Source organism: Maylandia zebra, linkage group LG8 (genome assembly GCF_041146795.1).
Source record: "Maylandia zebra isolate NMK-2024a linkage group LG8, Mzebra_GT3a, whole genome shotgun sequence".
Classification (NCBI taxonomy): domain Eukaryota; kingdom Metazoa; phylum Chordata; class Actinopteri; order Cichliformes; family Cichlidae; genus Maylandia; species Maylandia zebra.
The window spans coordinates 10920910-10948118 of record NC_135174.1 but is presented as its reverse complement, the minus strand read 5'-3'; the positions used below and the strand labels follow the sequence as shown (position 1 = coordinate 10948118).

The 27209-nt window shown below is 40.5% G+C and overlaps 1 protein-coding gene across 1 annotated transcript; it reads left to right on the top strand.

The window, feature by feature from the left end:
• The first annotated feature begins 12360 nt into the window (after positions 1–12360).
• On the top strand, positions 12361–16018 carry noxo1b (NADPH oxidase organizer 1b). Its single transcript, XM_004562313.5, has 8 exons — positions 12361–12507; positions 12611–12691; positions 12852–12924; positions 13190–13373; positions 13458–13672; positions 13769–13879; positions 14170–14287; positions 14435–16018. The coding sequence occupies exons 1-8, from the start codon at positions 12433–12435 to the stop codon at positions 15111–15113; spliced, it is 1536 nt and encodes a 511-aa protein (XP_004562370.3). The 5' UTR covers positions 12361–12432; the 3' UTR covers positions 15114–16018.
• The last annotated feature ends 11191 nt before the right edge of the window (positions 16019–27209 follow it).

The following is a 27209-nucleotide window of genomic DNA, read 5'->3' as shown; positions in this document are numbered from 1 at the left end:
CCCTTTGTTCTGTCTTATGTGTTTGACCTCTTTACAATAAGTTGTGGTACGTGTTCATTTCAAACTCTGATGAAAGGTGTGATAAACTGGAAGATCATCTTGCCCTCTGGTGCCCTCTAGTGTCGCTAAACACTTGTTGCAGCCTTCCTGAGGATTTATCGACCCTGACTTTGTTTTGAAGCATTGTGCAAAGGTCTTGACGCACTTGCAAAGGTCTTTTAAAGGGTTTTTTTTGGGACGTTTGCTGCTTGGCTGCAAAAACAACCATTTTTAAGAGAAGGTTGTTTTTGTTCGTTTAGCCACTGGCCTATGAATCATAAGCACAAAGAAGGCACTTAAGTCAAGGGATCAACCAGTGTTGTGTCGAACACAGTTAATTTAACAGTTGACAACTTTAAATCTTTAAACACTTTGTTACTGGCAGTCTGTTAAAAAAACACATTTTGGTCACATTTCTTTAGTTGAATCGATATAAATATGTGAATTTAAAACACAGTTTGGCAGAGAGGAAACCGTATTTTTGCACCAACAAAAGGATTCACAAAAAGCTACAAACTTCTCAGCATGGTGTAAGTTGTGTCTGTGAGAAATCTGACTAAGCTGGGCAAGTAGAGGACAAAATAAGAAGTTGCAGGACTAAAAAAGATCTGCAGATGATGAAAAGTATCTGAATGTCATGTCTGTAAGTAACAGGAAAAAACAATCCAGCAAAGACCTGACGCAGGATCTGAGAGATCCATTTGATCCTTTGTTTCATCTACCGAAACCTCATCAGAAATGGTCTCAGTGGAAGAAGCCTCAATGAAAGGAAAGCAGGTAGGAAAAACGGAGGAATGATAGATTTTTGCGTGACAATGATCCCAAACTTTTCCACAGTATAATCATGCTTGGATAGAAAAACACACAATAGAACAAACACTGTGGGTTGTGGATGGGCCTCCTCAGAGTCTGTACTTCAACATTTGTGAAACGGTGTGAGATCATCTGGATGAAGAACACAAAGCCTGGAGAACTGTTCCTCAAGATTAGTAAAGAAAGTACCAGAAAACCTGTCTCAGTGAGTTCACACCATGTTGTTCCTTGTATGTTTGCAAATGTTTGAATGCATTTCTGTATTCATTTCTTATTTTCCCAGCAAAGAAACCAGCTTTCAGCCGACTGAGACACAAACACACATCCTTTATTGAAAAAGAAAGTATTGTTTGAAAAGTAAGAAAGAGACGCTCTACTCGCCTAAGGAGAATCAAGCAGCTGCTTTAATTACATATATTTGTTAGCTAACATTTACCCACCTTTCATTATTATTATTGTTTGTTTTTCTTGTCTGCTGGCCTGAATTCTTGCAATGTAGCAATCCAGTTAGTACACAGAGGAAAGCCTTACGGATGGTTAAGAAATGGGGAAACTGAGTAGTTGTGTTAAGCTCAGGCTGGACTGCATTTTCCAGTTTATCCTCTCTTTAGTTTAGAGGCCGCAGCATCCCAGAATAAACAAAATCATTTTCACTACGTGACTGCAGTGAGAAGCAGGTGTTCATTGGAATAAACTAGAAATGGTGAAAGATAGCTAACCTATCAGCACTTTGTAGTGTTATCCCCCAACACCATGTTTTAGGTTCCCCTAAGAGTAAATAAAATAATGAGTAGTATCATCAATCTAAAAGATTTGCTTTCGCTACAGTTGTTGTTACAGGTAATGTAGTGCACCTGATTTAAACATATTCTTCAGCATTGCATCCTTCAAAGAATAGATGAGAAAAATACGAACACTTGTCAAACTGTCAACAGAAGCAAAAATATGAAAAAAGATAAGTGTTATTACAACAGTCAAATATTTATAATACAAATGACCACCACCATCAGAGGCACTCAAGCCCCAAAAATGGATAAACTAACATGTTAATGCAACTGACAATACAGATGAAGCCATTTTTGTGGTGTTTTGAGCACAGATTCAAAGGATTGTTGTACTGTGATGCTTCCTCTATCAACACACGAGCACAAACAAAGCTTCCTCAGAGACCCTTCCCTGTATTCACCGCCTTACCACCAGCTCGACTCCTCTCCCATCCTGTTAATTACAGCTACCACTGGATGGTGCTAAAAGCCATGCAAAAGAAATGCTGAATACGATCACTGTTACATGTCAATAGGCAAAAAGCAATAAAAAAAATGCATTATTACCTTTTAATTATTGCCCTTGGATACTTACAGACTACTGCCAAACAACACACTGCTTTGAACTTTCAGTTTTTCAGAATAATGTAGACAATGTTACATTTTTTGGCAATGTTCCAATTCTTGTCATCCGGAAGCTAGGACCTTTTTTGTTTTCATAACCTCAGGTGATCCAGTTTTTTTGCTTCTTCTTCCACGGCATGACATTCGTTACCTCCCATCTGTGATTTATTATGCAGCCGGTACAGATATTGCTGCTCCTTCGCCTTAAGCATCACCAGCAATGGACAAAGCTGTAGATCAGCCAATGAATATCTTGTTGTAAGAAAACATTTCCTAATACCAATGACACCGTTTTGCAGTTAGTCACTACAATGGAAACCACTGTTAATTACGTAACAAGGTCAAAAAAACAGATTATTAAAATTTCCATAACCAGTGCCAAATAAAAGGACCTATTTGAAGTTTGGTAGCTTGATTTTGCTGTTTGCGCATTTATTGCAGTCACTCAGTCACTATAAGACGCGATACCTGCTAATTCTTCTTTAGATTCATTAATAAAAAGTTCCAGGTCTTTAGTGGATTCCCCCCCCCCCCCCCCCCCCCCCTTTTAAGGACATTCGGACACTGTTTTCTGCTGTAGATAGTTTAGGTAGCTTTTCAGTCATGCTACATCCCAGTTTTTTTAAGCAGAACTGTGCCAAGATAGACAACAAGGAATTATTTTATTTGATGGTGCAAAAATACTATAAAATACGAGGTTATAGCTGTCACTCTATATTATCTTTGCCAAATTTTTTTCCAATTTTTTTGCACAGAATCAACTAAAGGACAAAATGTGCATTCTCAGATTTTTTGATAGGGTGGATGGATGCATGGATGGATGGATGGATGTGTTTTTGTGACAGCCTGCTTTAACAAAGTGCCTTAATGTACAATTTAAAACTGGCTCATCCCCTGAGTTAGGTAGGTGACTTTTCTATGCTTGATTGATTTTAAATGAAAAAAAAAGAGGTTAGGTACAAGAACTGGATCCAAAATGAGGAAACAAGCCTCAAGAATTGCCACTTAAGTGCATTTTTAAAAAATGTATATGAATGCCTGGTTGTTTGGAAGCAAAAAAAACCCAAAAAACTTCTTTATCCCTGTTGCTAGCTGGAATAATTGTGACTTACGATCTTGGTCTGCTCTGTAGATCCTTTGTCTGGTACCAAGACTGCATACCATCTGAGGGTGGACAGGGCTGGGAACCTTGACCTATGTGGGCGGTTTGCGTGCCTGAGAATTCCGAGAATAGTGGCAGGGATTTGTTACCAAATAACATTCCCATTCTAGTTTTGCAATATGCGATCAAAGTATTTGTTTTATGGCATGTGTTGTGCAGAATTCTTTCCCTGAAGGAGTGGAGCTGGGTCACTTTCACATTTTTTATTCCTTTCACACTTTCTCTACTCATTTCATCGAGCAGAGTATTTTGGTTTGTCCAACAGGCCACTTAGCATTGTGAAAGCTACATTTCTGGCTTCCCAGAAGCTTTTTTTTAATGCAACTTATCAGAATATGCAGAATATATTTAAGTAAGTAAGTAAAGTTTATTTATATAGCACCTTTCACAGACATATGTCACAAAGTGCTTTACAAGGTAAACACATAATACAATCATAAAATACATCATAAAAACCCTGGTCTAATTAAAATTTTAAAATCGCACCTGAATCTGATTGGTAGGCAGTGGAGCAACTTTAAACCAGGGGTCATATGAGGCAGTTAAACAACTCCTTGGTGGCAGAGCCCCTGGTGTTGATGAGGTCCGCCCCGAGTTCCTGAAGGCTCTGGACGTTGTAGGGCTGTCCTGGTTGACACGCCTCTACAATGTTGCGTGGAGATCAGGGGCAGTACCTGTGGACTGGCAGACCGGGGTGGTGGTCCCCATCTTTAAGAAGGGGGACCGGAGGGTGTGTTCCAACTACAGGGGGATCACACTCCTCAGCCTCCCTGGGAAAGTCTATGCCAGGGTGCTGGAAAGGAGAGTTCGTCCGTTAGTCGAACCTCGGATACAGGAGGAACAATGCGGTTTTCGTCCTGGTCGCGGAACACTGGACCAGCTCTTTATCCTCTCCAGGATACTTGAGGGTGCATGGGAGTTTGCCCAACCAGTCTACATGTGTTTTGTGGACTTGGAGAAGGCATTCGACCGTGTCCCTCGGGGTGTCCTGTGGGAGGTGTTGCGGGAATATGGGGTGTCTGGCCCATTGCTACGGGCCATTCGATCCCTATACAACCGTTGCAAGAGCTTGGTTCGCATTGCCGGCAATAAGTCGGACTCGTTCCCGGTGGGTGATGGGCTCCGCCAGGGCTGCCCTTTGTCTCCGGTTCTGTTCATAATTTTTATGGACAGGATTTCTAGGTGCAGCCAAGTGGCGGAGGGCTTTCGCTTTGGTGGCCTCAGAATCTCATCTCTGATTTTTGCAGATGATGTGGTTCTGTTGGCTTCATCGGGTGAGGGCCTTCAGCTCGCACTGGAACGGTTCGCAGCCGAGTGTGAAGCAGCGGGAATGAGGATCAGCACAAATCTGAGGCCATGGTTCTCAGCCGGAAAAGGGTGGAGTGCCCACTCCGGGTCGGGGATGAGTTCCTGCCCCAAGTGGAGGAGTTCAAGTATCTCGGGGTCTTGTTCGCGAGTGATGGGAGAAGGGAGCCGGAGATCGACAGACGGATTGGGGCTGCAGCTGCAGTAATGCGGACGCTGCACCGGTCCGTCGTGGTGAAGAGGGAGCTGAGTGTAAAAGCGAAGCTCTCAATTTACCGGTCGATCTACGTCCCTACCCTCACCTATGGCCACGAGCTGTGGGTAGTGACCGAAAGAACGAGATCGCGGATACAAGCGGCAGAAATGAGCTCCCTCCGAAGGGTGGCTGGCCTCTCCCTTAGAGATAGGGTGAGAAGTTCGGCCATCCGGGAGGGGCTCAGAGTAGAGCAGCTGCTGCTCCACATCGAAAGGAGCCAGCTGAGGTGGTTCGGGCATCTGATAAGGATGCCCCCTGGGCGCCTCCTGGGTGAGGTGTTCCAGGCATGTCCCACCGGGAGGAGGCCCCGGGGCAGACCCAGGACACGCTGGAGAGATTATATCTCTCGGCTGGCCTGGGAACGCCTTGGTATTCCCCCGGATAAGCTGGAGGAGGTGGCTGGGGAGAGGGAGGTCTGGGCCTCTTTGCTTAGGCTGCTGCCCCCGCGACCTGGCCTCGGATAAAGCGGATGAAGATGGATGGATGGATGGGTCATATGAGCACCCTTGTTCGAGCGGGTCAGTAGCCTCGCTGCAGAGTTTTGAACAACCTGTAGGCAGGCTAGCCCTTTCATGTTTAGACAAGTAAACAGGCTGTTACAGTAGTCGAGTCTTGTAGAGATAAAAGCGTGTATTATCATCTCGAGTTCACTTGTTGACACGATGGATCTATGTTTAGAAATGTTCCTCAAGTGAAAAAAGCAGGTTCTTACTGTCTGATTTAAATGTCCCTCCAAAGAAAAAGCTTCATCAAAAATAACTCCCAGGTTTCTAAGGTTATGTTTCTGTGAGGAACCTAAGTCACCCAGTTGCTGTTTAATATCAGGTATTGCACTGCCTGGTGCAATAATCAAAGTTTCTGTTTTGGCTGGGTTTAGCTGTAAGCAATTACTGTTCAACCATTGTTTAATGTTGGTTAAACAGTCAATCAGATTGGAGAGCTTGTGAGCTTCAGCAGGCTTAAAAGAATAATATAGCTGAATATCGTCAGCAAAAAGATGATACGATACTTCAGGAAACTGCTGTATTATCTGGCTTAAAGGAAGAATGTATATTAAAAACAGAATAGGTCCCAGCACAGAGCCCTGAGGAGCTCCACACAACAACTCTGTAGATTCCGACATGATCTGGTTTGCAGACACACTAAAACTCCTTTCAGATATATAAGATGAAGACCAGTCTAGAACAGAGCCAGACATCCCAACCAGGTCTCTGTCTGTTTATCAGGATGGTATGGTTGACTGTATCAAAGGCTGAGGTAAAGCTAACAAGACTAGGACTGTGTATTCTCCGGAGTCTGCTGACATCATAATATCATTAGTAACTTTCAGTAGTGCTGTCTCAGTGGAGTGCAATTTACGGAACCCAGATTGAAAACGGTCATGGATGTTATATTTCTCCAAGTATGCCGTAAGGTGGACAGCTACTGCCTTCTCAAGGATTTTTGACATAAATGGGAGTTTGGACATAGGTCTTAAATTTTGAAGTCGTGTTGGGTCCAGGTTGGGTTTTTTGAGCCTTGGTTCCACAGTGGCATGTTTAAAAAAGCTGGGGAACACCCCAGTCTGAAGAGAAACATTAAAAAGGTTCACAACCCAAGGACCATTGGTGTCAAAGGCATTAATAAAAAGCTTAGCGGGGATAATGTCTGAGGGGCTTGAGGATGGCTTCATTTTGTCCACCAGGGCTGCTATTTCATCATATGTTACAGTTGTAAAAGTCGACCAGGAGTACAAAGTTAGTGCCTGACTCGGAGAACAAGAAAGCTTTGGGGAGATTTTAGCACTGATGTTTTTAATCTTATCAACAAAAAATCGGAGGAGTTTGTTACTATCTACTTTAGAGTGTACATCTAAAGGTACCACATCTGGGGAGACAATAGCACTAATTTTGTCAAAAAGAAACTTGGGATTTCTCTTGTTTTTTGTTATGACTCTAGAAAAATATTCTGATCTAACAGTTTTCACCGTGTCATTTAAGGAGAACATGAGATCTCGAAGATGGAGCCTGTGTGCGTCAAGTTTGGTTTTCTTCCATAGTCGTTCTATTTTGCAGCATATTCTCTCTAATTTAAATCAATTAACAATGCGGTTTTGTTTTTGAGACATGTTACAACAAGCCTCCTGTGTTATATTAACTATTTCGTAATTGGCTGAATGTTTCGCAGTTGGTCATCATCCAAGGCATTCTTTTTAACGCCCACAGTTTTCCATTATGCTGCACTAAATGCAAAATTATAGCCTGGTATTGTCTTTGCTGGATAAATGAATCAAGGCCTTCTCTGATAAGAAAGCAGCATTTGAAAGGTAGCTGTATATTTTATATATTTTATTTATTGTTTACTCTATTTAATTTGTAAAACATGTATACACACACACACACACACACACACACACACACACACACACACACACACACACACACACACACACGTAGAAAAACATTTTTAGTATACACATCCAGTAATGCATACACTCTTATATTGTACATATATTTATTACTCTCAGATTTAGCCATTCTTATATTTTGCTTGTTTTATGTTATTGTATTTTTTGCACACCTCTGTTGCTTGTGAAGCTCGCACATGTGATGTGACAATAAAAGTGATTTGATTTGATTTGAAATGCTGCTCCAAAACGTGTATGCTCCCCCACAGTATCGCAGATAGTCAGGAGGACTCAGGGTTGGTGATTTAGTGTTTCAGGTTCATGTTCCCATATGTTTCATCCAATGCAGTGACTTCCGGGGGGGGGGCCAAAGAAGCCAAACATCCCATATCCATATGTTCATAAGTTTTTCAGTAATAAAATTCTGCAAATCGGGTTGCACATTACACATTTTTGCCACCTTTTGTACATAGTGACATGATTTAAAGTGTGGCTGGTTGTTTATTAGCAGCTGACATTGTCATGGGGAGCAACAGGTTCAGATTTTATTGTTTCTGGAAGGCCTCACTGGTTTAAAGCAGTAGGGTTAAGTCTCTTTTCTCAGAAAATCTTAAAAAAAGACCATTAAAAATGTGAGGAAAAAGCAAACACTGAATGGGTAAAAAGTTAAAGGTGATGTATGCAGAGATAAGAAGTGGCTTTAGGATTGTGCGTATTGTTAAACTAAATATTGAATGACTTGGTATTGCGCAATTGTGGTTGTGACTCTAGGAAAAGAAGCGCCTACAAAGACAGGAACAAAAAATGCTGTAGGTGGATGTGAGCCAGTGACACTGGCTTATTATTCTTAGATTTTTCCCACTCACTCAGACATAAAGTCTGCCTTAAAGTTGGCAGCAAGAGAAGATAACGATGATTATGAAAAGTGTCACTCCTCTGTATAGTTAAGAGTCCAGGACATCTCTGATTGGACCTACCTGGCATTTTAAAAAACTGTCTTAGGGCAGGAATGTGAGCATCGTCTGGACAGTTTCATACTAATCCACAAAAGTTCCAATCTGTGGCTTTGAACCCAAACTTTGTCTAAGTAACTGGACTTTTTCTTCTTTTTTCATTCAAACCAACAGCCACACCCAAGCGCTCAATCATCTGTGATTATCAGCATCTGGGTCAACAATACGAGGCAATGTTGCCATCCTCATAAAACGACAAGTGATGATTTTTGCTTTGCACAACCACAAGTGACACAAGCCCGATTATGTTATAATGTCTCTACTTGCACTGACAATCCAGATTAGCGGAGGTGTCTTTAACAATAACTAAAGAAGGACTTTTTTTTATTGCCTGTCACCTTTATGAGCTCACAATGGTTAAAAGTTTACAAATGAAATGTTCAAATGAAATGTCTGTAGGCAAACTGCATGATGTATTAATATATCATGGATTTCTGTGTTACTCTTTTGCATTCAGAGCAGCAGCTTTGCAAGTAAGCATGATCTCCTTTTAGCAGAGGGACATAAATGCACCATAAATAGAGCATCTGCACTCTCAGCTTAAACCAAACGCCTACAACGATGGAGATAAAAGTGGTTTAAAATAACTCCTCCTGAGACAAGAAGGTTTTAGCCTTCGGCCTGTCAAACAAAAACAAGGTGGGGCTGTTGATTAATGTGTTGCTGTAACAGAGGAATTTGCGTTCACAAATGACTCAGCCTGGAGACAGATGCAGACAGATATAATACGGGAGCTGTGAGTTACAAGGGTAGTGCCAGCATTGCCTCACATTTGAGGAGTCATTATCCTAAGAGCATATGTTACGTACAATGCCTTATGTGGGCGTACCTGTGACTTCTCGGCAGTGGCTATATAATTACAGTAACGGGTTTCCTTCCAGCGCAGCTTCCTCTATTAACAATTGTAAGGAACTTCCAAAAGGTTTTATGAACCAACTCTGCCTTCTTATGTTGAATGTAAGCGACAAAGCATCTGCTGCACATCACGAACATGTTTCAGGCTCTTCATTAAGCAGCTTTCACATTAAGTTGCATGTCTAGGTCGAGCTGTTTCCTGAGGTTGCGTTTGCATTCTTATGCCTCGCTCTGCTGACATGTTTATTCTGCTTGAAGAATTTGGCAGTGTTTGTTAGCGGTTGTGCTGCAAGTCATAAAAGCATGACAACTGGCACGTCCACACTTTGTTTCCTGTCTGTGTGACAGGTGATGCATTTCTTCATGCATTTCAGTTTGTGCTGCATTTTATTACAGTACTGTAGTTAATGGAAACTAAGCTGAAACGAGAGGTGAACAAAAACAACATAAAAATAAAAATTAAAAAATGGACTTTTGAGGAAAATTTAAACCAACTGAAATGATTTTGTGAACTAAAAGGAAATAAAAATAAAGAGGTAATGTGCTTAATTCAGTGTTTGTTAGTTTTGGGGGGAATTTTCATTTTAACTCGCCTTGATGGACATGTTTCTTGAGATTTTATGAAACTTCTACAGAAAAGTTCTTTGTTTTTATACTGTAATACCTGTATCAATTTTCTTAAATCTTGCATCTGACATATCAAACCTAAAAAACTAATAAAAGCTAAACCAAAACAAATAATTTTCAAACAATAAAAACTAAACTGAAATAAGATGTTTCGCTCTGGAAACTATCTGAAACTAAAGTGAAGATACATTTGACAGGTTTGAAATTGAAAGAATGTCTCAGGTTAAAAACACACACACATAAAAACCATGGTGATAAACGTCTTCCAGTAACTTAGGGGAAAGCAAAAGGTATGCGCCGTGCACCTGGTTATTTGCTCTCTCCTTTCAATTCTCTGTTTTAGAGTAAAACCAAACAAAAAGAGGATTGTGACGCCAATCGAATTCATAGGAAATGCTGATGTGTGACACTGTGTGGAAAATTCTGGCTAAAAAAAAAGCACTTTTCCTGAGAATGGGCTGTTCGTCTCATTTTCAAAATCCCGGCACACCGATAATTGCTGATAATGACGATGATGGCACTGCTGAACTATGAACTGACTATGAAATACTCCTCACCTGTAAGCCGATGGGTATTATTAGGTGATGACTAACCTCTGCCTCTGTCCTGAGGAATGCATTAAAAGTGGGAAGTTTTTCTAGAAGCCTCCAGATAAGTGGGAGCTTCCAAAGAAAATAGGTGATCGCTTTATGTCATCCTCAGTCAAAGAGCTATTGTTCAATCATAGGCCGTTTTCTTACACAAACATTTTTCCTTGTTCACCGCAATAATGGTGCTGCATTCCACTTTAGGGAAGTCCTGCTGTTGCTCATAATGCCTCATTTATATGAATAAGAAAGCAAACATGAGCCTAGCTTTCTCTTTTTCATGCAGTCTCTTGTTTTTGCAATTCTGCGACCAGCCTTTGGAGGTCATTGCCTTTAGCTTTCTTCTCTCTCTTAGCTTTCTTCTGTCTACTGTTTAGCATATTGTTTAACAGATTATATAGCTTTAGAAAGGCCAACATAAAAACAGAGAGTGCATAAAGAAAAATAGAACATAGCAAATGGTCACAGCACCCAGTAGCAGGGCGTGATGCTCAAAAGCTGAACGGAGCTCAAATGTGCATTCCTTTTTCTTTCTTTCTGTTTTGATTATTACATTCATGTTTTAAAGCTGTCACACAGGGCAACACACTAACCTGCTCCACTGCATTCAGCACAGCTATGCAAACACTACAAAAACCGTATTAAAGCGCACAGCTCACACACACATGGCTTCACTGGTGCTTTTTTTGGCATTCAAATCAAGTGAAATACCTGAGAAAGCTTTAAGAAAGCAAACAGGCCTTTAATATAAATAGATTTAAAAAAGTGCTGCCTATTCGACTGACAGGTGAGAAGAACCAATGTGCACGTGATTTGTGGGTGCAGTTAGGTGATAGTGTGCGTTAATGTGTGTTTTTGGGTGCGAGCTTGTGTGCTTGATTTCCTGTGCAAACATCCTTCATTTGTACACATTTGCACACGTGTCTCAATTCCTGGATCCGATTGCCTGCACTTGGTTGAGTAGTCCAAAAAAAATGAAAGAAAAAAAAAGAAAGACAAGAAAAAATCCGAGTCACGGTTGTTTACACTTATTGTTGAAAATCCCAATGTGGCTTTACCCTCAGGTGCTGACATCCTCACAGGTCACTCACAAAGCTGGACAGTCCTGACCTTTCAGATCATAAAGCAGTGCGTGTGTGTGTGTGTGTGTGTGTGTGTGTGTGTGTGTGTGTGTGTGTGTGTGTGTGTGTGTGTGTGTGTGTGTTTGAGACAAAGGATTGGCATTGCTTCATACCAGTACTGCACTGTCTCAAGACTGGTCGGGGTAACCCCCTCTGACTCCGGCCCTTTCATGCTATCTTCACTTTGAAGAAACACCTGTTCCCCACAACACACACACACACACACACACACACACACACACACACACACACACACACACACACACACACACCTTTACCTGTTCAGTCAGCCTCAACAGACACACACACACACCTAGCCCTGCAGCTCTCTGCACTTGTTACTGATAAGGGGATATTACTGCCAGGTGATAAACGTGAAGCGGCTGCACGTGCAAAAATGTTGTAATTATGAGAGCTGAGGATGTAAAGGATTCCAGGAAGACTAAGGAAGACGGGAGCGGAGCAGCTGGAAATGTAATAATAATCATAATATTGTCAATAAACCTGCTTCAAGGGTCAAATATGTGAGCTATTTGTATCATGCCTTTACGGTATATGCACCCACTCTTCACTTATCTCGTTTTTTTTTTAATAAAATAAAAATAAACACATAATAGTGGCTTTTTTGACTTTCTTTTCATTCCCATTTCATGCACCACGTACTCCATTTGGGCTTCTCCTACACCGTTTGTGATTCTTACAGCTGTTTCTGTTCACGCGCTGGGATGCTGGCATCCTTCCTCTCAGACCACGCCCCCGCCACGCCCCCTCCCCCGCCCCTTGACTGTATATTAATAGCGGAGGGAGGTTTACCGGCATACCTGAGGTCAGAAAAGAAGCAGCTACTCATCCTTTGAGCTGAGACGTGAAGTGCCAAACGATGGCTGACGAACATCGCTTTGTTTTCAGCGCCCGCATCATTGGAGGTGTTCACAGGGACGCACCGAAACTCAGGGTGAGCTAAGACCAGACATTAGCTTTAAAAATACAATAAAATGAATAAACGGGTAAAAATTGACAGTTTGGGCTGATTTTGATTTTTTAATCCCCCTTCACAGATGTTCATGCTGTCTGTGCTCTGGTCTGACCAGAATGAAATTATTATCTACAGATCATTCCAGGATTTCAAGGAATTTCATGTAAGGAACAAAAATATATATATATATCAGCTCATCTGTTCTTATTATTATTATTACATTTATTACTATTGGGACTGATCTTGGCTGCTTTGTATTGGATCTTTTAAAATAATTGAGGCTAAATGTGTATTTAATTAATTTTTTTTTAAATTTTCAACAGAAACAACTAAAAAGGAGATTTCCTAATCTGAACCCTTTCCGGAAAGACGACAGAATGATCCCAAAGTTCACAGGTGAGACTGATTCACCTGCTGTTGTTGATGTGTGTTGAGTTAATCGGATGAAATTCAGAAGCCCTCTTCCAACTAGAGGAAGGTTTGAGTAAAGTTAGTTAAGCATGTCTCCAAACCTGGGTTAATTTAGCAGCTCAGTCTCTCAGAATTTGAGTAAAACACTAGTGGAGCTGTCATTTAGCTCTTTTTTTTTTATTTTAACTTTGCTCCTCTGCAAATCATGTCTTGATAGTTTTTTTTTGTTTTTGTCTCATCTTCTTTCCAGGGAAAGCCAGGAGGAGCAGCGTGCAAAAGAAAGGCTCCAAGAAGTCAGTCCGACGGATGAAGTTCTTGGAAAGCTACCTCGAAAAACTGCTGAAGTGCGACCAAAGCGTGACCAGGAGCATCGAGGTCACCCGCTTCTTCACCCCCAAAGACCATGACCTGCAGCCAGACTACACCAAGAACAGGTATGCTCCCAGCCCAGTGGGAAACTGTGAGGGGCAGATAAGAGCTTTGACCATTTTTGGTAACATAAATTTTCTTCTATACAGTGTCATGATGCTGCTTTCTGATGATCAGAATGACGAGTCAGGTGGAGGAGGAGGCAGATCTGCCCACCACTTTCACCATGGAGGCAGCATCACTAACCCTTTTGTGACCCAGACATACCACTGCGTGGCTGCCTATGAGACAAAGGACACCAAGAACCGCCCGTTCAAGGTGGCCAAGGACGAGAAGCTGGACGTCCTGATCAAAGACCCTGCAGGTCAGTGCTTTCAAATTTATGCATTTTTATTGAAGAGACTCTTATCTTTCTACTAAACAAGAGAGTCTCATGCTAATTTTTTTAATTCATCTCCAGGCTGGTGGCTTGTGGAGAATGAAGATAAGCGCCTGGCTTGGTTTCCCGCTCCGTATCTGGAGCTGTCGGAAGGCGACGACGATGACGATGAAGATGAGCTTCAGCTGAGAGGTGTGTACTTGCGTTGCGCTGGAAAGTTTGACTTCAAAGAGTGCACTGGATACACATTTACAACATAAATGAGCATGCCTGTGAGCAGGTTCCACATATGTGCTGATGAAGCTTTGCCTTGTTGTTACAAATAGCCAACACTAGAGAGCTGTCTTCAGCCATTTTCATCAGTGCATGTTTCCTTTTAATAAAAATCTAGATGCTGTTTTTGCATTTTAGGCGACTTATTTGACCACTTTTCAGCTCTGCTTTGTTGCTCAAGCTTTTTTTCTCTTGCCTGTGACTTTTAGGTGCTCTGTACTGTGCTGTGAGAAGTTACACGTCTAAGAAGGTTGATGAGATCTCCGTGCCCATTGGCTCTGTGGTTGAGGTGCTGAGGAAGTCTGACAACGGCTGGTGGCTCATTAGGTATGTCGGTCTTGTCTGTTTGCAAATGATAAACTTATCATCTTCTACTTAGAAAACTAGAAAGTCCACATTTAATAGTATAGCAGTTTGTAGACAATTTAATTATTTTTAACAGGTTTGAATTACATCATGTTTTGTTCTCTACAGATTCAATGGCAGAGTAGGCTACATCCCAACCATGTACCTGAAGCCATACAACAACCCTAGGGCCGGCCTTTATGGGCTGCACAACAGGCTGCATAGCTCCTCTCTGAATCTGGCAACAGCCAGCAGGGATCGCCAGGCTCCCTACCCTCCCAGTATCCACGAAGAAGATGACCTACACCAGAATTCTGCTGGCCCCTCCAGACAAATGTTTGAGCCAGCACGTCTCCACAAGGCTCGATCTCTTGATGTCCTCTCCGATCCCTGGCCTCAGGGAGAGGAGGAGAGGGAAGCCCCAGCCTCAAACAGTCACCCGAGCATCATGAGCCAAATCAGCTCTGATTCCATTCTCTCTGAGTTCTCCTCAAGCAGTGACTCGTCCTCCAGTCTGAGGGAGGAGGCGCAGAGCCACGCAGACCACCCTGCAGCCACGCAACAGCCCGACAGCTCGCGCAGCAGCCCCGATCCCAGCCTCTTAGACGGCGTCAGCTTCAACAGCGGCTCAGAGAGTTCTGGGTCTGTCAAGTCCAAAGGCAGCAGCAACGCCTCAGTCGTCCCCAGGGTACCTCCCCGACCCAAAACAGAGGAGATCCTGACCCGCTGCACCACCATGACGCGCAAGGCAGCCCTGGCCACCAAGGCTCGGCTCCAGATTCAGCCCAAGTCCATTCACAGCCGTTAAGGAAACCACGGCACCAGTGCTATACATTACAAATCCTACAATAAGTTGTATTCTTAATGATACTCACTTGTTTCTGCAAACCTTTTAGACTCATTATGTGTTTATAAGAAGCAAATGTAACTTGTTCAAAGCCACATTTAGATGAGTTTAAGACGCATTGCTTAACTTTTTGCTTGCTTCCTTTTTATGTGAAAGGCTAAAGGGAAAGCAGCTTGGACAAGGCAGCCGCAGACTAAAATTTCATAAAATGATGTCAAGACAATTCCCATTTTATCAAATGGATCTTGGCGTCTTAATTTTGAATATTTCAGTGTAAGTATAAGACTAATGTAGCTTCAGTGAAGCATTATGAGGAGCAGTAAGTAAGTCTACGTATGTGACCTTTGTTTGTTTTCTAGCTTTGAAGAGTGTTTTGGGGAAATTTCGGTGGCCTTGAAGCGGTTGTAAATGTACAGGGGCTTTATGGCTGTTTTAACATGTAGAAATCAATCAAATCAGCTGTGGGTTCAAAAATATTGTAATAGATTGTGAATATGGTTAAATGATTATTTCCTCTTTATTCACTGCAGTGCTTGTGCTTGACAGATTTGAAAAACTAATACATGTGAAGCAGCTTTTGCAAAAAAAAAAAGGAGCAGCAAGGCACGCATCAGTGAACAGACTGAATGCTGACGCAAAGGCCTTTTGAATGACTGCACTGAAACGTCATGGGCGTGGTAAACAAGCTGTCGGGGAAACAGGGAGGGGTGGCTTGTGGGTCTCCTGCCATGATGTGTTGTTTTTGTAGGTTTTTTTTTTTCATTTTTGTTTGTTTTTGAAGTAGCCTCTTGTATGAATGTGCTGCTGCTTCACTATGTACCTTATATCCTGCATGAAATAGGTCAATAAAATTGAATGTGCACCGATGTTTGTTCGTTTCTCGTGTGTTTGACAAATTTGGGTGTCAAAAGATTCTGAGTGCAAAAAAACCAAAAGGGCAACCATATGGGCTTGTACTTCTCAGATCACAGTCTCTTTTAATGACTGATTAAATATACAGTGCATCATGGGAAGCCCCCAGCTGCCTTGACCTATTGCAGCATATCTAAGGGAGGATTCAGGGTTGCCTGACCCAGTCCTAACTAAAGTTTGAAGCTTAATATTAACTTCTAAGAACCCACGGTGAAATAGGTGCCCCTTTACATATTTAAGAAAGTTCCTGTTAAAGTTTCAACATTGACTTAGTTTCCCTGACAATAAAAATGTCTCTGGGCTCTTATGGGTTATAAGTAGAGAGGGGTGTCCAAACTGGGAGCTGGTTCCCCTGAAGAGGGATCTCACATTCTACTTTTAAATACCAGCAGTCTGAGTAAAGTTCTCTATTGGGGTAATATAGTACTATGAGGTCTTTAAGATAAGCTGGGGCTTTATTATTCAAGACCTTGTATGTGAGGAGAAGGATTTCAAATTCAATTCTGGATTTAACAGGGATTCAATGAAGGAAACTCAAGAGAAATTTGCTCTCTCATTTTATTCTCTGTCACCAGTCACGCTGCAACATTTTGGATCAGCTGAAAGCTTTTCAGGGAGTTTTAGGACAGCCTGATAATAATGCACTGCAATGGTCCAGCCTAGAAATAATACATTTATAAACATTTATAAAGTACAAATGCAGGCCATTTACATTTATAAAGTTGTGTGACGGGGATGCGGTCCCTAGCTCTGCTGCAGTGGAAGGGTGGTACAGTAAGCTCACAGGGTGGTGCCGGGAGGTCGGAGGACAGGTGAGAGGGACTGCAACTAATGAACTCTCACCCTTTTTAGTGTGGAAGGAGCTGGAAAGCTGGCTTCCCGTTTGAGCATAAGGTGTCAAAGCAGTGGAAAACACTGTTTTAAAATAAAGGTGCTACGACTGAGACTCAAACGCTGTGCGGGTCCTGATCATTTCACAAGTAGTATTTCAGCATCATTCCTAGTTTTAGAAATATTGTGCAAATGGAAAAAGAAAACAGTCCTGCATATTTGTTTTATATGGAGTGAAGGACATATCCTTGTCAAAAATGACTCAAAGACTCCTCACAGGAGGCAATGGTAATACCATCTAGAGTAAGCATTGGGTTGGATACCATGTTTCTAAGATTTTTAGGACAACGTAAAATAACCTCAGTTTGATCCAAATTTGGAATTAGGAAATTAGAGGTCATCCAGGTCTTTATCTCTTTAAGACATTCCTACAGGTCACCTTGAGAGAGATGATGCAATGTCCCAGACATGACAAACTAACATTTTATGGTCTGTGGCTCTTCTGATAGGTCTGAGACGATGTGGGCATTATTAGAGCCAAGCTTCACCTTTCTCACGTGGATTGAATCACAGCATTTTATCTAGTATTGTCTCTTTTTTCATAAGATTAACTTTGGATAATTACTCAGTGCATCTGCTTGTTTGATTTATGAGGAACACATTGTTTTCTTTTTCTTTTGTCATCTAGCTATTTTGTCTGTGTAATAATGTAAGGAATCATGATTCCCTGACTGCAAGATTTTCTGCAGAAAACAGGTACAGAAGAGGTTAAAGGGAAACTAAATAAAAAAAAGATCTAGGCCATCTATAAACTTGCAAGTCAACTATTAAAATCCAATTTAAAGTCAGCCGTGTGCAAAAGTTAAAAAAAACAAACAAACCCTCATGCCTTTATATTTTGCTTCAAAAAAGTCAAAAAAATTATTCTATATTTTTTTACAAGTGCTCTTGAGTAGATGTTCTCCGGGGTTTCTGAAGGTACGCTTGTTTTCAATCCAGTCCTCATAACCAACCATTTTCAGAGGTGTGTTTTTTTTGCCTATTGAACCACTTAACACTGACATTTGAATCATTCAAGCATAAAAAGGGTCTTAACTCAAGAGATGAACCAGGGTTGTGTTCAGTGGCTAATTTAGCTGATGGCCAATTTTAAGCAGCCTTTGATCAAAACATACAATTTGGCCCTATTTCTTAAGCTGAATCTGTGAAAAATACTAAATGTAAAACCATTCAACAGACATAAAAATATATTTTGGTGCCAACAAGTTGATTCCCAAAGAGGTATTAGCCAAAGACCTGGCACAACAGAAATGGCAAAACAAACAAACTAATAAACAAAAAATGATCTACAGCAGACAGAAGAAAAGACCTGACACGAGACTTGAGATCTGGCCCTTCAGTTGATCCATCCACTGTTCACTAAAGACTCATCGGGAATGTCTCAGTGGAAGGCTGGCTGTCAGGAAGCCATTCTTAAGGAAGGACAACGATAAGAAAAGGCTGAAGCCTCAGCATTATTAAAGCAATGTGGGATCATTTTAACAGGAACCAAAAGGAACAACCAACATCCAAAGAAGAGCTCTTACAATTACATAACTCCGTTTTCCCCTTAAAATCTGTATTTACAAAAATTGCTTCTCCTATTTGATGTTTTATTAGGAAAATATAAAGAAAGGAGGAATAGCTCAAGATTTTTGCAAAGTACTGTATTTATCTAATCGTAATCTAATTAATATTGTTTACTTTTATTCACTCTTTTTTATTAACTTAGTGAAATAGTTCTTCTCACATGACTCTTTATTTAAGAACAAAAGTGAAGCTGCACCTCTCCCCAATATCAGTTGCATTCCCAGACTGCAGCTTTTCCACCTTTGATTCTTGGAAGTATAGTTATACCTATTATTAACAGGAAGTTAATAAATGTGAACAGGTTTCCCTTAAGGAAGAATTCGTTTATGACTCACTCTTTTGACTCCTTTTGTTGACTTTTTTTCTTTTTTCAATTCCTTCAGGTTTGTAGCCACAGATAAAGTTTTACTTATCAGTCATTTCAAGAACTAGGAAGTATACTCAAATGTGAACCACATACGTGTTGGGAGTCTTACCCCAGCTAAGACAGACACTCCCATAGGCTAAAGATAATTACCACAATGGGAATCAGATTTTTGTGTAATAGGGTATCTATTGCACCATTTTCAACATAAGTGAGCAATCATAAGAAGAAAACTCAACAAAAACTGCTGTTACTTCCTTAAGGTTCCTGTAAAGACAAAACAAACACACACACACACACACACACACACACACACACACACACACACACACACACACACACACACACACACTGCCATTTTGGTCATGAAGCTGCCTCAATGACAGAAGCAAACTGAAAATCTTTTCGATAAAAGTGTGTCAGCCACGTGGCACATCTTCCCATCAGCAGCCCACTTCTGGCTAATTATTCACCCCAGGTTTCCTTGCCCATGTCAGTAAACATTTAATCCTTGGTTGATAAGTGACTCTAAGGTAAACACAGCAGGAGGCTCTATTTCCTTTTGAGTGCACTACATGAAAAACAGCATCGACGCTGTGTTTTTATGGCATTCGTTTTATGGGGCAAATATCACGAAGCCGCAGTAAAAGGAAGTCTCAAGAAATAATAATTGTAACCCTTGAGGATTTATTTTGCACTGTTCAGTTTGCACAACAAGTCTACGTGACCACTTGTGAACGTGATGCATTTTTGGGATGTGGGTGCATTTGCTTAAGAACAGCGTATCATTTATGAAAGCTTGGAAACCCCAGAGCAATGTGTTCGATTTGTAACTGAATAACCTTCCTCTTTGGCGAATGCAACTTAACACGTGAATGCTGCTGGCACTGGATTCACGTGTTTATTTGAGCAGTGACCCGGGGCATGTTTCAGCTGTGATGTTGTGCAAATTATTTCCCCCACACATTTGATAAAAGTATCGATCTCCCAGGTAATTTGGTTTTCCTGCTAACAGGTAATACTCAAATGAAAAGCTTCGATAGTTGGACAAAAGAATAACCTCTGTATGTGAGCGACAAGCAGGGCACGGCTCAAAAACCAGCATCTGTGATGATGTGTGGCACACGGGGCAACATGTGCTGCCATGCAGATGATTTCATTTTCTAGGAAGGCAACAAAAGAGATCCAGCCACATTCTGAGCATGCACCAGCACAGATCTGTAGTCAGTCTAAACTGGCTTAACTGAAGTCTAAACTGGCTTAACTGGCCCAATTGCAGTCCAGAATTATCAAGCAACTGAAACAAATGATAAGAAGCCTTAAGCTGGTGAGCTTCTCAAATCTATACCTACATTAAAAATGAATGAAAAATATTTCACTTTTTAAGGCTCCAGTAAATGCTCTGAGCACTTTCCAAATGCTTACAGTGTTGATAAAGGTGATGCAAAAAAAAAAAAGAATTTCCACATTTTGAAATGCTTGGTACTTTCCACCGTTCCCAGTGGGTCACCACAGCAGACGGATCAGCATTTTGATACAGATTTTACCTTCACAGGTTCCGTTTGTGCTGTCCTCCTGGTCTTAAACTGGGGGATCTTTTTGCACGTAAAGCAATCTTTCCATAATTTGCAGAAATATGAGATAGAAAACAAATCGGTAGAGAAATTTGAAGTGTATTGCATTACATTTATTGAAAACATACTCATGTTTTTCAATTAAATATTATACAACTTTTCGGTAAACGTAAATTCTCCGGGTTTTATTTGTGCTTTCAAAATCATAAATCTTCATTTATATTCATGCTCATTTTCAGTTTGTGCTTTGTTGTGAGAAACACAGTAAAACCCTGCAGACTCCTATAAAATCAAAGTCTCATTTAGTGTCTTTTTATTGTGATTCAAAGTAGTAAATGTATCCAAATTATTATTTCCCACAAGGATATGCTGCCAGCAACCCTGTAAAATGCGTAAAAGACTGGTACTTGACAACAATGCACCAACTTTACAAATGCACAAAGCATCCCATCAGCTTTGGCAGTGAGACAATGGGTGTGAATATTATGTGTGATTGACAAATAACAAACAACAGCATTTTCCCAGCTACAGAGCTCCATTTCCTGATCATTACCCTGTAACCTGAGAATATACTGCAGCACGTCCAACATAATCAAGTTTCAGCGTAGAAGACAAAGCCTCACACCGTCTGGCAATGTGATCACTTCAGATTTAATGGCAATGTTGACAGATAGTATAAAGAAAGCTCTTATGGGGGCGTTACAGATGGAAAACCTCAACTTAGTAGTCACCTGTCGGACCTGTTACACCTATAAAACTTGATCTGTACTCATTACAAATAAAACTTCTAGGATCTCTCGCTTTCTCTCTCTCTCTCTCTAACACACACACACCTACACAAACACAGTGCTTGTCTGGGTAATGAAGCTGAGGCAGCAGGCACTGCTGTACATCAAGAAAAAAAAGAATAAATGAATGTGGACCACTATGACTTGCTGTCTTGATGCACGTTCAATCATCCAGGTAAATAAATCCCAACAGTTGATTCTGTTCATCTGGACATTTTCAGTGAGAGAAACGTTTCATCACTCATCCAAGTGACTTCTTCAGTCTCAGCTGACTGCAGGTTTCTCCAACCTCATAAACAGTGCATTTGCACAATAACTGAAACAAGCCCCCTGAATGAAAAATGGGCTGTGAGGTCAGTTCTTGATGATTAATATGCAAATTCTATGACCATTGATCAACAACCACTGATCAATGGCCATGAGTCCCATTCACAGAGAGTTGGGGAACGGCTGCAATCACAGCATTGTAACATGGCTAAAGATGTACCCTTAGGCCCCCTCCTCGATTCAGAGATGGTCTTTCTCTTTTCACATAAATGGCCTCCTTGACTCCGCGCTCACACCCCGCTCCTCCCCATCCAGGATGTGTACATCCTCATCACTGAAGGAGGGTCCACTGGCCTGTAGGTGTAAATAGACTGGCCTGACGAAGTAGCTCTTGTGTGTTGTCCGCTTAGCCAGAGGTTGTTTGGTATACATCATCAATCAGGCAATCCTCCTGGAACTTAACAACATACACTATATTACTCTGTTTGTGTCGGAGGACCCCATCCTCGTGGTGGACTAATTTTTGGCCGAGCGTTTAAAAGCCACCGAGACGTGGTCATCAGAAAAAATGCGTCTCAGCTGTTCCAATACTCCTGACACGTACGGGAACACTACAGGTTTTTGCTGAGGCAGCAGTTGGGGGCACTATTACTTATTGACTTCATTCAATTATATAAACATAAGTATTTGAAACAACTTAACTGATCACAACAACGATCAGCTACAGGCCTGTCTTCCTATTGCAGTTTTGATGCCAGCATTACTGCAGCTTTGCAGAGGTAATTTACAGGACATCATCACAGTTTATCAGCACTGATAATTGAAGACCATCCCAGTTTCACGCTCTTCGAACCATGACCAGTAAAATGTTACGAGGATGAGTCTCAAGGCTCGGAGTTTACCCAGAAACTCAAGAATGTTTAGTGTTACTGTCACACTTGGGAGTAGCTCCGACGGGATGTTTTTAATCTTCTGGGTTTGGAGTAACTGACAACAAACGCTAGCAGAAACCACCTTTAAATTCTATTCACATGTCAGAGAAACAAAATGCTAACCTTGTATTTACAGGTAGTTTACTCACAGCAGTTTATCTAAGCATCTCTATCTGACATTCTTGAGAAAACAATGGCCGGTATTTCAACTGACACGTCATATGAGAAACAGAACGGGATTATATAATGAGTCAAAAAGTATGCCACGACGATTATCCGTGTTGAGCTGCTTTAATCAATTCTCAGGACTGTTGTTAAAAGACACACTTCTAGCACTTAATTATGGTAGATTAGTTTTTTCATTGACACTTTGCAAAGTAAATTAAGTAAGTTTGCTGGTTAGAGGATATCATAAGCTCACATTGCATTTTAAAAATACAATCCCTTCTTTTTATTGTGTCCTCATAACATGCTAGCCTACATTAAATACTATAATTTCAATGTGCTTTATGACTCAGAACTACATTTAGTAATACATTATCTGGTGCACGTACTGCGTCTGTGCAGGTTTTCAAATGGATATTTTGATGCATATATAAATGTGATCCAATCCTTGCAGGGATGCTTTCACAGATTTTGTGACTTTTCTGATATGCACAAATCTGACATGTGCATTGGCTTTAATCTGTAGAAATAATATGACGTTTGCAGGGAAGGTAGTGCAGTGTTGTCTCTTTCCTCCAGACACGCAGTGTAAAATTAGACTGGTGGCCAAGGATCAGAGTCTACTGCCTAATCAACCCCTTGCAACAAAAAATCGTACAACAGACCAGACAGAGGAAACAACTCAAATAAAGAGGTGAACAACAGACACAGACAGAAGGGTGAAGTTTTAATATATTTTCTAATTCTGGTCAAACGTGACCGACGCAACGTTTTCATTTCACAAGCCAGATCCAAACATCTCGGAAAGAGTCTTTGATTTCTGAGCTGTATTGTTGGCTTTTGATGTGGTGACTGTTAAGCGGTAATCATTAACTTCAAGCGTTTCAATCTCTAGTATACGGTATGCCTCGCATGAAACCGCAGAATGGTGCAAATATGTATTTTACAGGTTTTATTTTACACTGAAATTTCACCATGAGAACTTATTAAGTTGATCGGGTTTCCTTCCTTACAGCTACATGGATCTTGTTGTTCTTGGAGTCAACTAAGTGCAGAAAGATTTATATGTTTTTTTCTTTGTTCCCCAGGATGGGAAATAACATTCCCTCTTCTTCCTCATCATAAATCTTGCGTGTGCAAGGTGCAACATAATCTCAGCTACGAGCACCAAGAGAGTCAGGTGTAATTTAAACCTTCTATTATGACGACTAAATTAAAATTTGATTAGCTTTACTTTAATATTTTTTTTTAATAAATACTTGAAGTTTATTAAGAAAATTCATTTTGCTTAGGTGAAAAGATTTGTTCTGACGGCTGAGCATTTCTCACACACACCCCTTTTTATGTCTCGTGTATTTGCGTGCCATTATTGTATGTCATACGTTATCTGCCTCCTATAGTTTCTGTCTTGCCACCTTTGTTGTTCGTCCTTCGCCTGCTTGTCTGCTGTGGCAGATGATGTCTCCTCCCTGGACCCAATTCTACCAGGTTAGTTCCTGAGAAAAAGGAGTTCCTACTTCCCACTGTTGCCAGGGTTATGTTATATTATTATAACACTTGTGTAAGATGCATTAATTCTGACTCAGTCTGTGATAGGTTCAGATGTTTTCATTTGTGCTGCAGTCTGTCTCATCTTCTTGTTAGGTCACTGCAGTGTGTCACTGTTACTTGTCTGGGCATCATAATAAGGAGCATTGTCCTCCTATTGAGCATACGACTCAGCGCCACACCAAACTAGATCATTGTTTTGCACAACACATAATTGACAGTAAACAAGTTGATTATAAGTGCTGTAATGAAAAGTATCCTGTCAAACCTCATAAATAAAATGAGCCAGTTCAGCAATAACCTTTTACCTACTTTTCTTTCAGTGTCTCTGATGGAGCAGATGTATGAGTTAGCAGCTAACAGACATGCCCGAGGACTCTCCCTATATCCATGTTGTAAAACACTCATGCAGAAAGCTGCAAGGACCCTGTACAAAAAACGAACAACAACAGTCGATCATTTATTGTCTCATTTATTAACTCATGTGGTTTGTAATGTTTCTTAAAGGTAATTTTATGCACAAAGATTCTTCCTGCTAGTCGTTCTTCTAATAGTAGCTCTGCAAACTTACTGGTTTGTAGAGCTATGACCGATGGATAGTGTGTGCTGTCAGGATTTGATGGTGACTGGAAAATGAAATGTAATCTGTTTTATTCTGAGAAAACAACAACAACAAGTTCACACAGTTTATACGATTAAAAACAATTAAACTCAATAATAATTTAAAAATGCGAGTACAGTGCAGTATAATAAAGTACAGTACAGCATATCTGTACAAACATAGACACACTGTGTCACACTCATGTCAAACAACTGGCTCGGTTCCAGTTTTTCAAGTTCTTTTAATACAATAATCTCTTGCTAGTATACACAATACATGCATTGTGGTTGTCTCTCTCATCTATAATGGCCACTGAGACATTTTTACACTGTACAGTCTATTAAGTTTCATGTTTTAAAGGAACATGCAAAATTGTTGTCTTTGACTGAGTCTACTTTACTTCAGATGACCATGTTAGGACAGCTTATTCAATGTGAACGCACAGTAATTAGAAAAGCATGTCTACATTTCCTGAGTGACAAATACAGAATTAATTACTGTAGTCTAAGACTTGCTCATCTGTGGCAGAAGGTCCAGAATGAAGATGTTATAAAAGATCAGAACTTTGAAGATGATTTGTCTGTGTGTGTCACAAAACTGATGTGTGGCAGGATTGTGGACCCAAACGCAGGATTGAGAAAGCAAGATGTAAAGTCAACAATGCAGCTTTAATGCTGATTGCTCACCAAAGCACATCATCCAAAACAATTCAAAAGGATTTCAAAAGGCAGACAAGTCGAAGAACTCATTAGACTACAGAGCAAGGGAGCGCACACCTAAACGGGACAACTCAACAAAGGGCGAGAGGAGACTGAGACCATGTACAGAAAATGTACTGAGGGAAGTAGGAACAGGTGAGAAACACAGCTGAAGGCACTCAACTAAAGAGACGGGGAAGTAAAACTCAACGCAGAGAACAACACTTTTAAAACAAAACAGGAGGAGAGACAATCGGGAGACACAAAAAGACCCAAAGACAAACACAGAGACTAAACAAGACACTAAACACAAGGCATGAACACATGAACATTAAACATTAAACATTAAACATTAAAGAACACATGAGCACACACAGTCTCCACCCTAAACAAAACAAAAGGTTTTTAAGCTTCAATAAACATGAAGCAATAATTCAGAGTAAAATGCAACTTAAATTCATTAAATCAATTTATTACTCAGTTAAATTATCATTAATTACAATGTGCTTTGGATAAACTCAATTTATATCAGTCAAGTACATTTCATTTTACATTTATATATATATTTAGTTAAAGTCATAATTTTAGGAAGATTTATTGATTGATTAGGTTTTGTTTGTTTTTTCTTTTTGTTTCTTGGATTTTTGGGTGAAAGACTGAAACAGAAACAAAAGTGAAACCAAGAACAGAACTTTGTTTCTCTATTAGTCAAACTAAAACTTAAAATAGAAATACAAAGAAACAAACAAAGCCATGCTTTGTTAGATAAATGAAAACAAACTCAAAAACCATGTGAGCTTCAGCTAAATTATAATAATTCGTTAACATATTATTCAATCAAATGGGGGTTTTTTTTGGTTTGCTTTTGTGTTGATACACAATTGTACACCATTAAACAATCTGTAATACTTTTAATTGACCTGTATTAAGATAACAAAATCAGAGCTTATCTTTTAATCGTGAGATGATAAGACATGGTAAAAAAAGTGCCTGGCTTCTGTGCTCGCTGTTAAATGATGAACAAATGCTGCCCTCTATTGTCTTCACAGATGTGGTGCCGATACTCACAGTTTAATATGACAAAAATTCAACTCTGTTCTCTTACAGAGACGATTACACAACCTATTAATTAAACTGGATCAAATTCCAACAACCTGCCTCGTGCTTTCAATGGAGAACTGAAACAGGACAACTCAACAAAGGACATTAGAGTTGTCTTTTATACAATTTTATATAATTTCACTGCAGAATAATAATTTTATTCACTGCAGAAATGAATTTGCACCTTATAGCAGTTTCACACAGAGACCCGGGGTCTGTCTAATGAGCCGTGCTGCGAATAATTCAGCAGCTGCACACACAGTCTCTCAGATTTATCACATTGCTTTCTCACTGTGATTCTTTCATTTCATGCATTGTTTTTGTGGATGCTTTTTTGTTATTCATATGCATTTCTTCATTTAGATATGTCTTTTCTGCATTGAGCATCTGCTACAGAGCATTTTCATTAGTGTTCCTGACTTCATGCTTTTTCATACAAGCTCTTTGTTATCAGGGAATTGATAAAATGATCTCTTGTTCTGGCACGTCAAAGTCAAAGCTCTGAGTTTGGATACAAGATGAGGTTAAGTGACTTAAGTGAGTTTTATGACAAAGTGGAGGGGCTGAAGCTATAAGAATGTGAGGAATGCTCAGACACTTCGAGATCAGGCGGACACCCACCCGCGCTCATCTCCCCTCCGGATGGT

What these genes read in the sequence shown, in the direction of transcription:
- noxo1b (XM_004562313.5), top strand. Translation starts at nt 12,433, where the DNA reads ATGGCTGACGAACATCGCTTTGTTTTCAGCGCCCGCATCATTGGAGGT. An exon ending in AATGATCCCAAAGTTCACAG is followed by an intron (nt 12,925 to 13,189) that starts GTGAGACTGATT and finishes TCTTCTTTCCAG; the next exon opens with GGAAAGCCAGGAGGAGCAGC. An exon ending in CCTGATCAAAGACCCTGCAG is followed by an intron (nt 13,673 to 13,768) that starts GTCAGTGCTTTC and finishes ATTCATCTCCAG; the next exon opens with GCTGGTGGCTTGTGGAGAAT.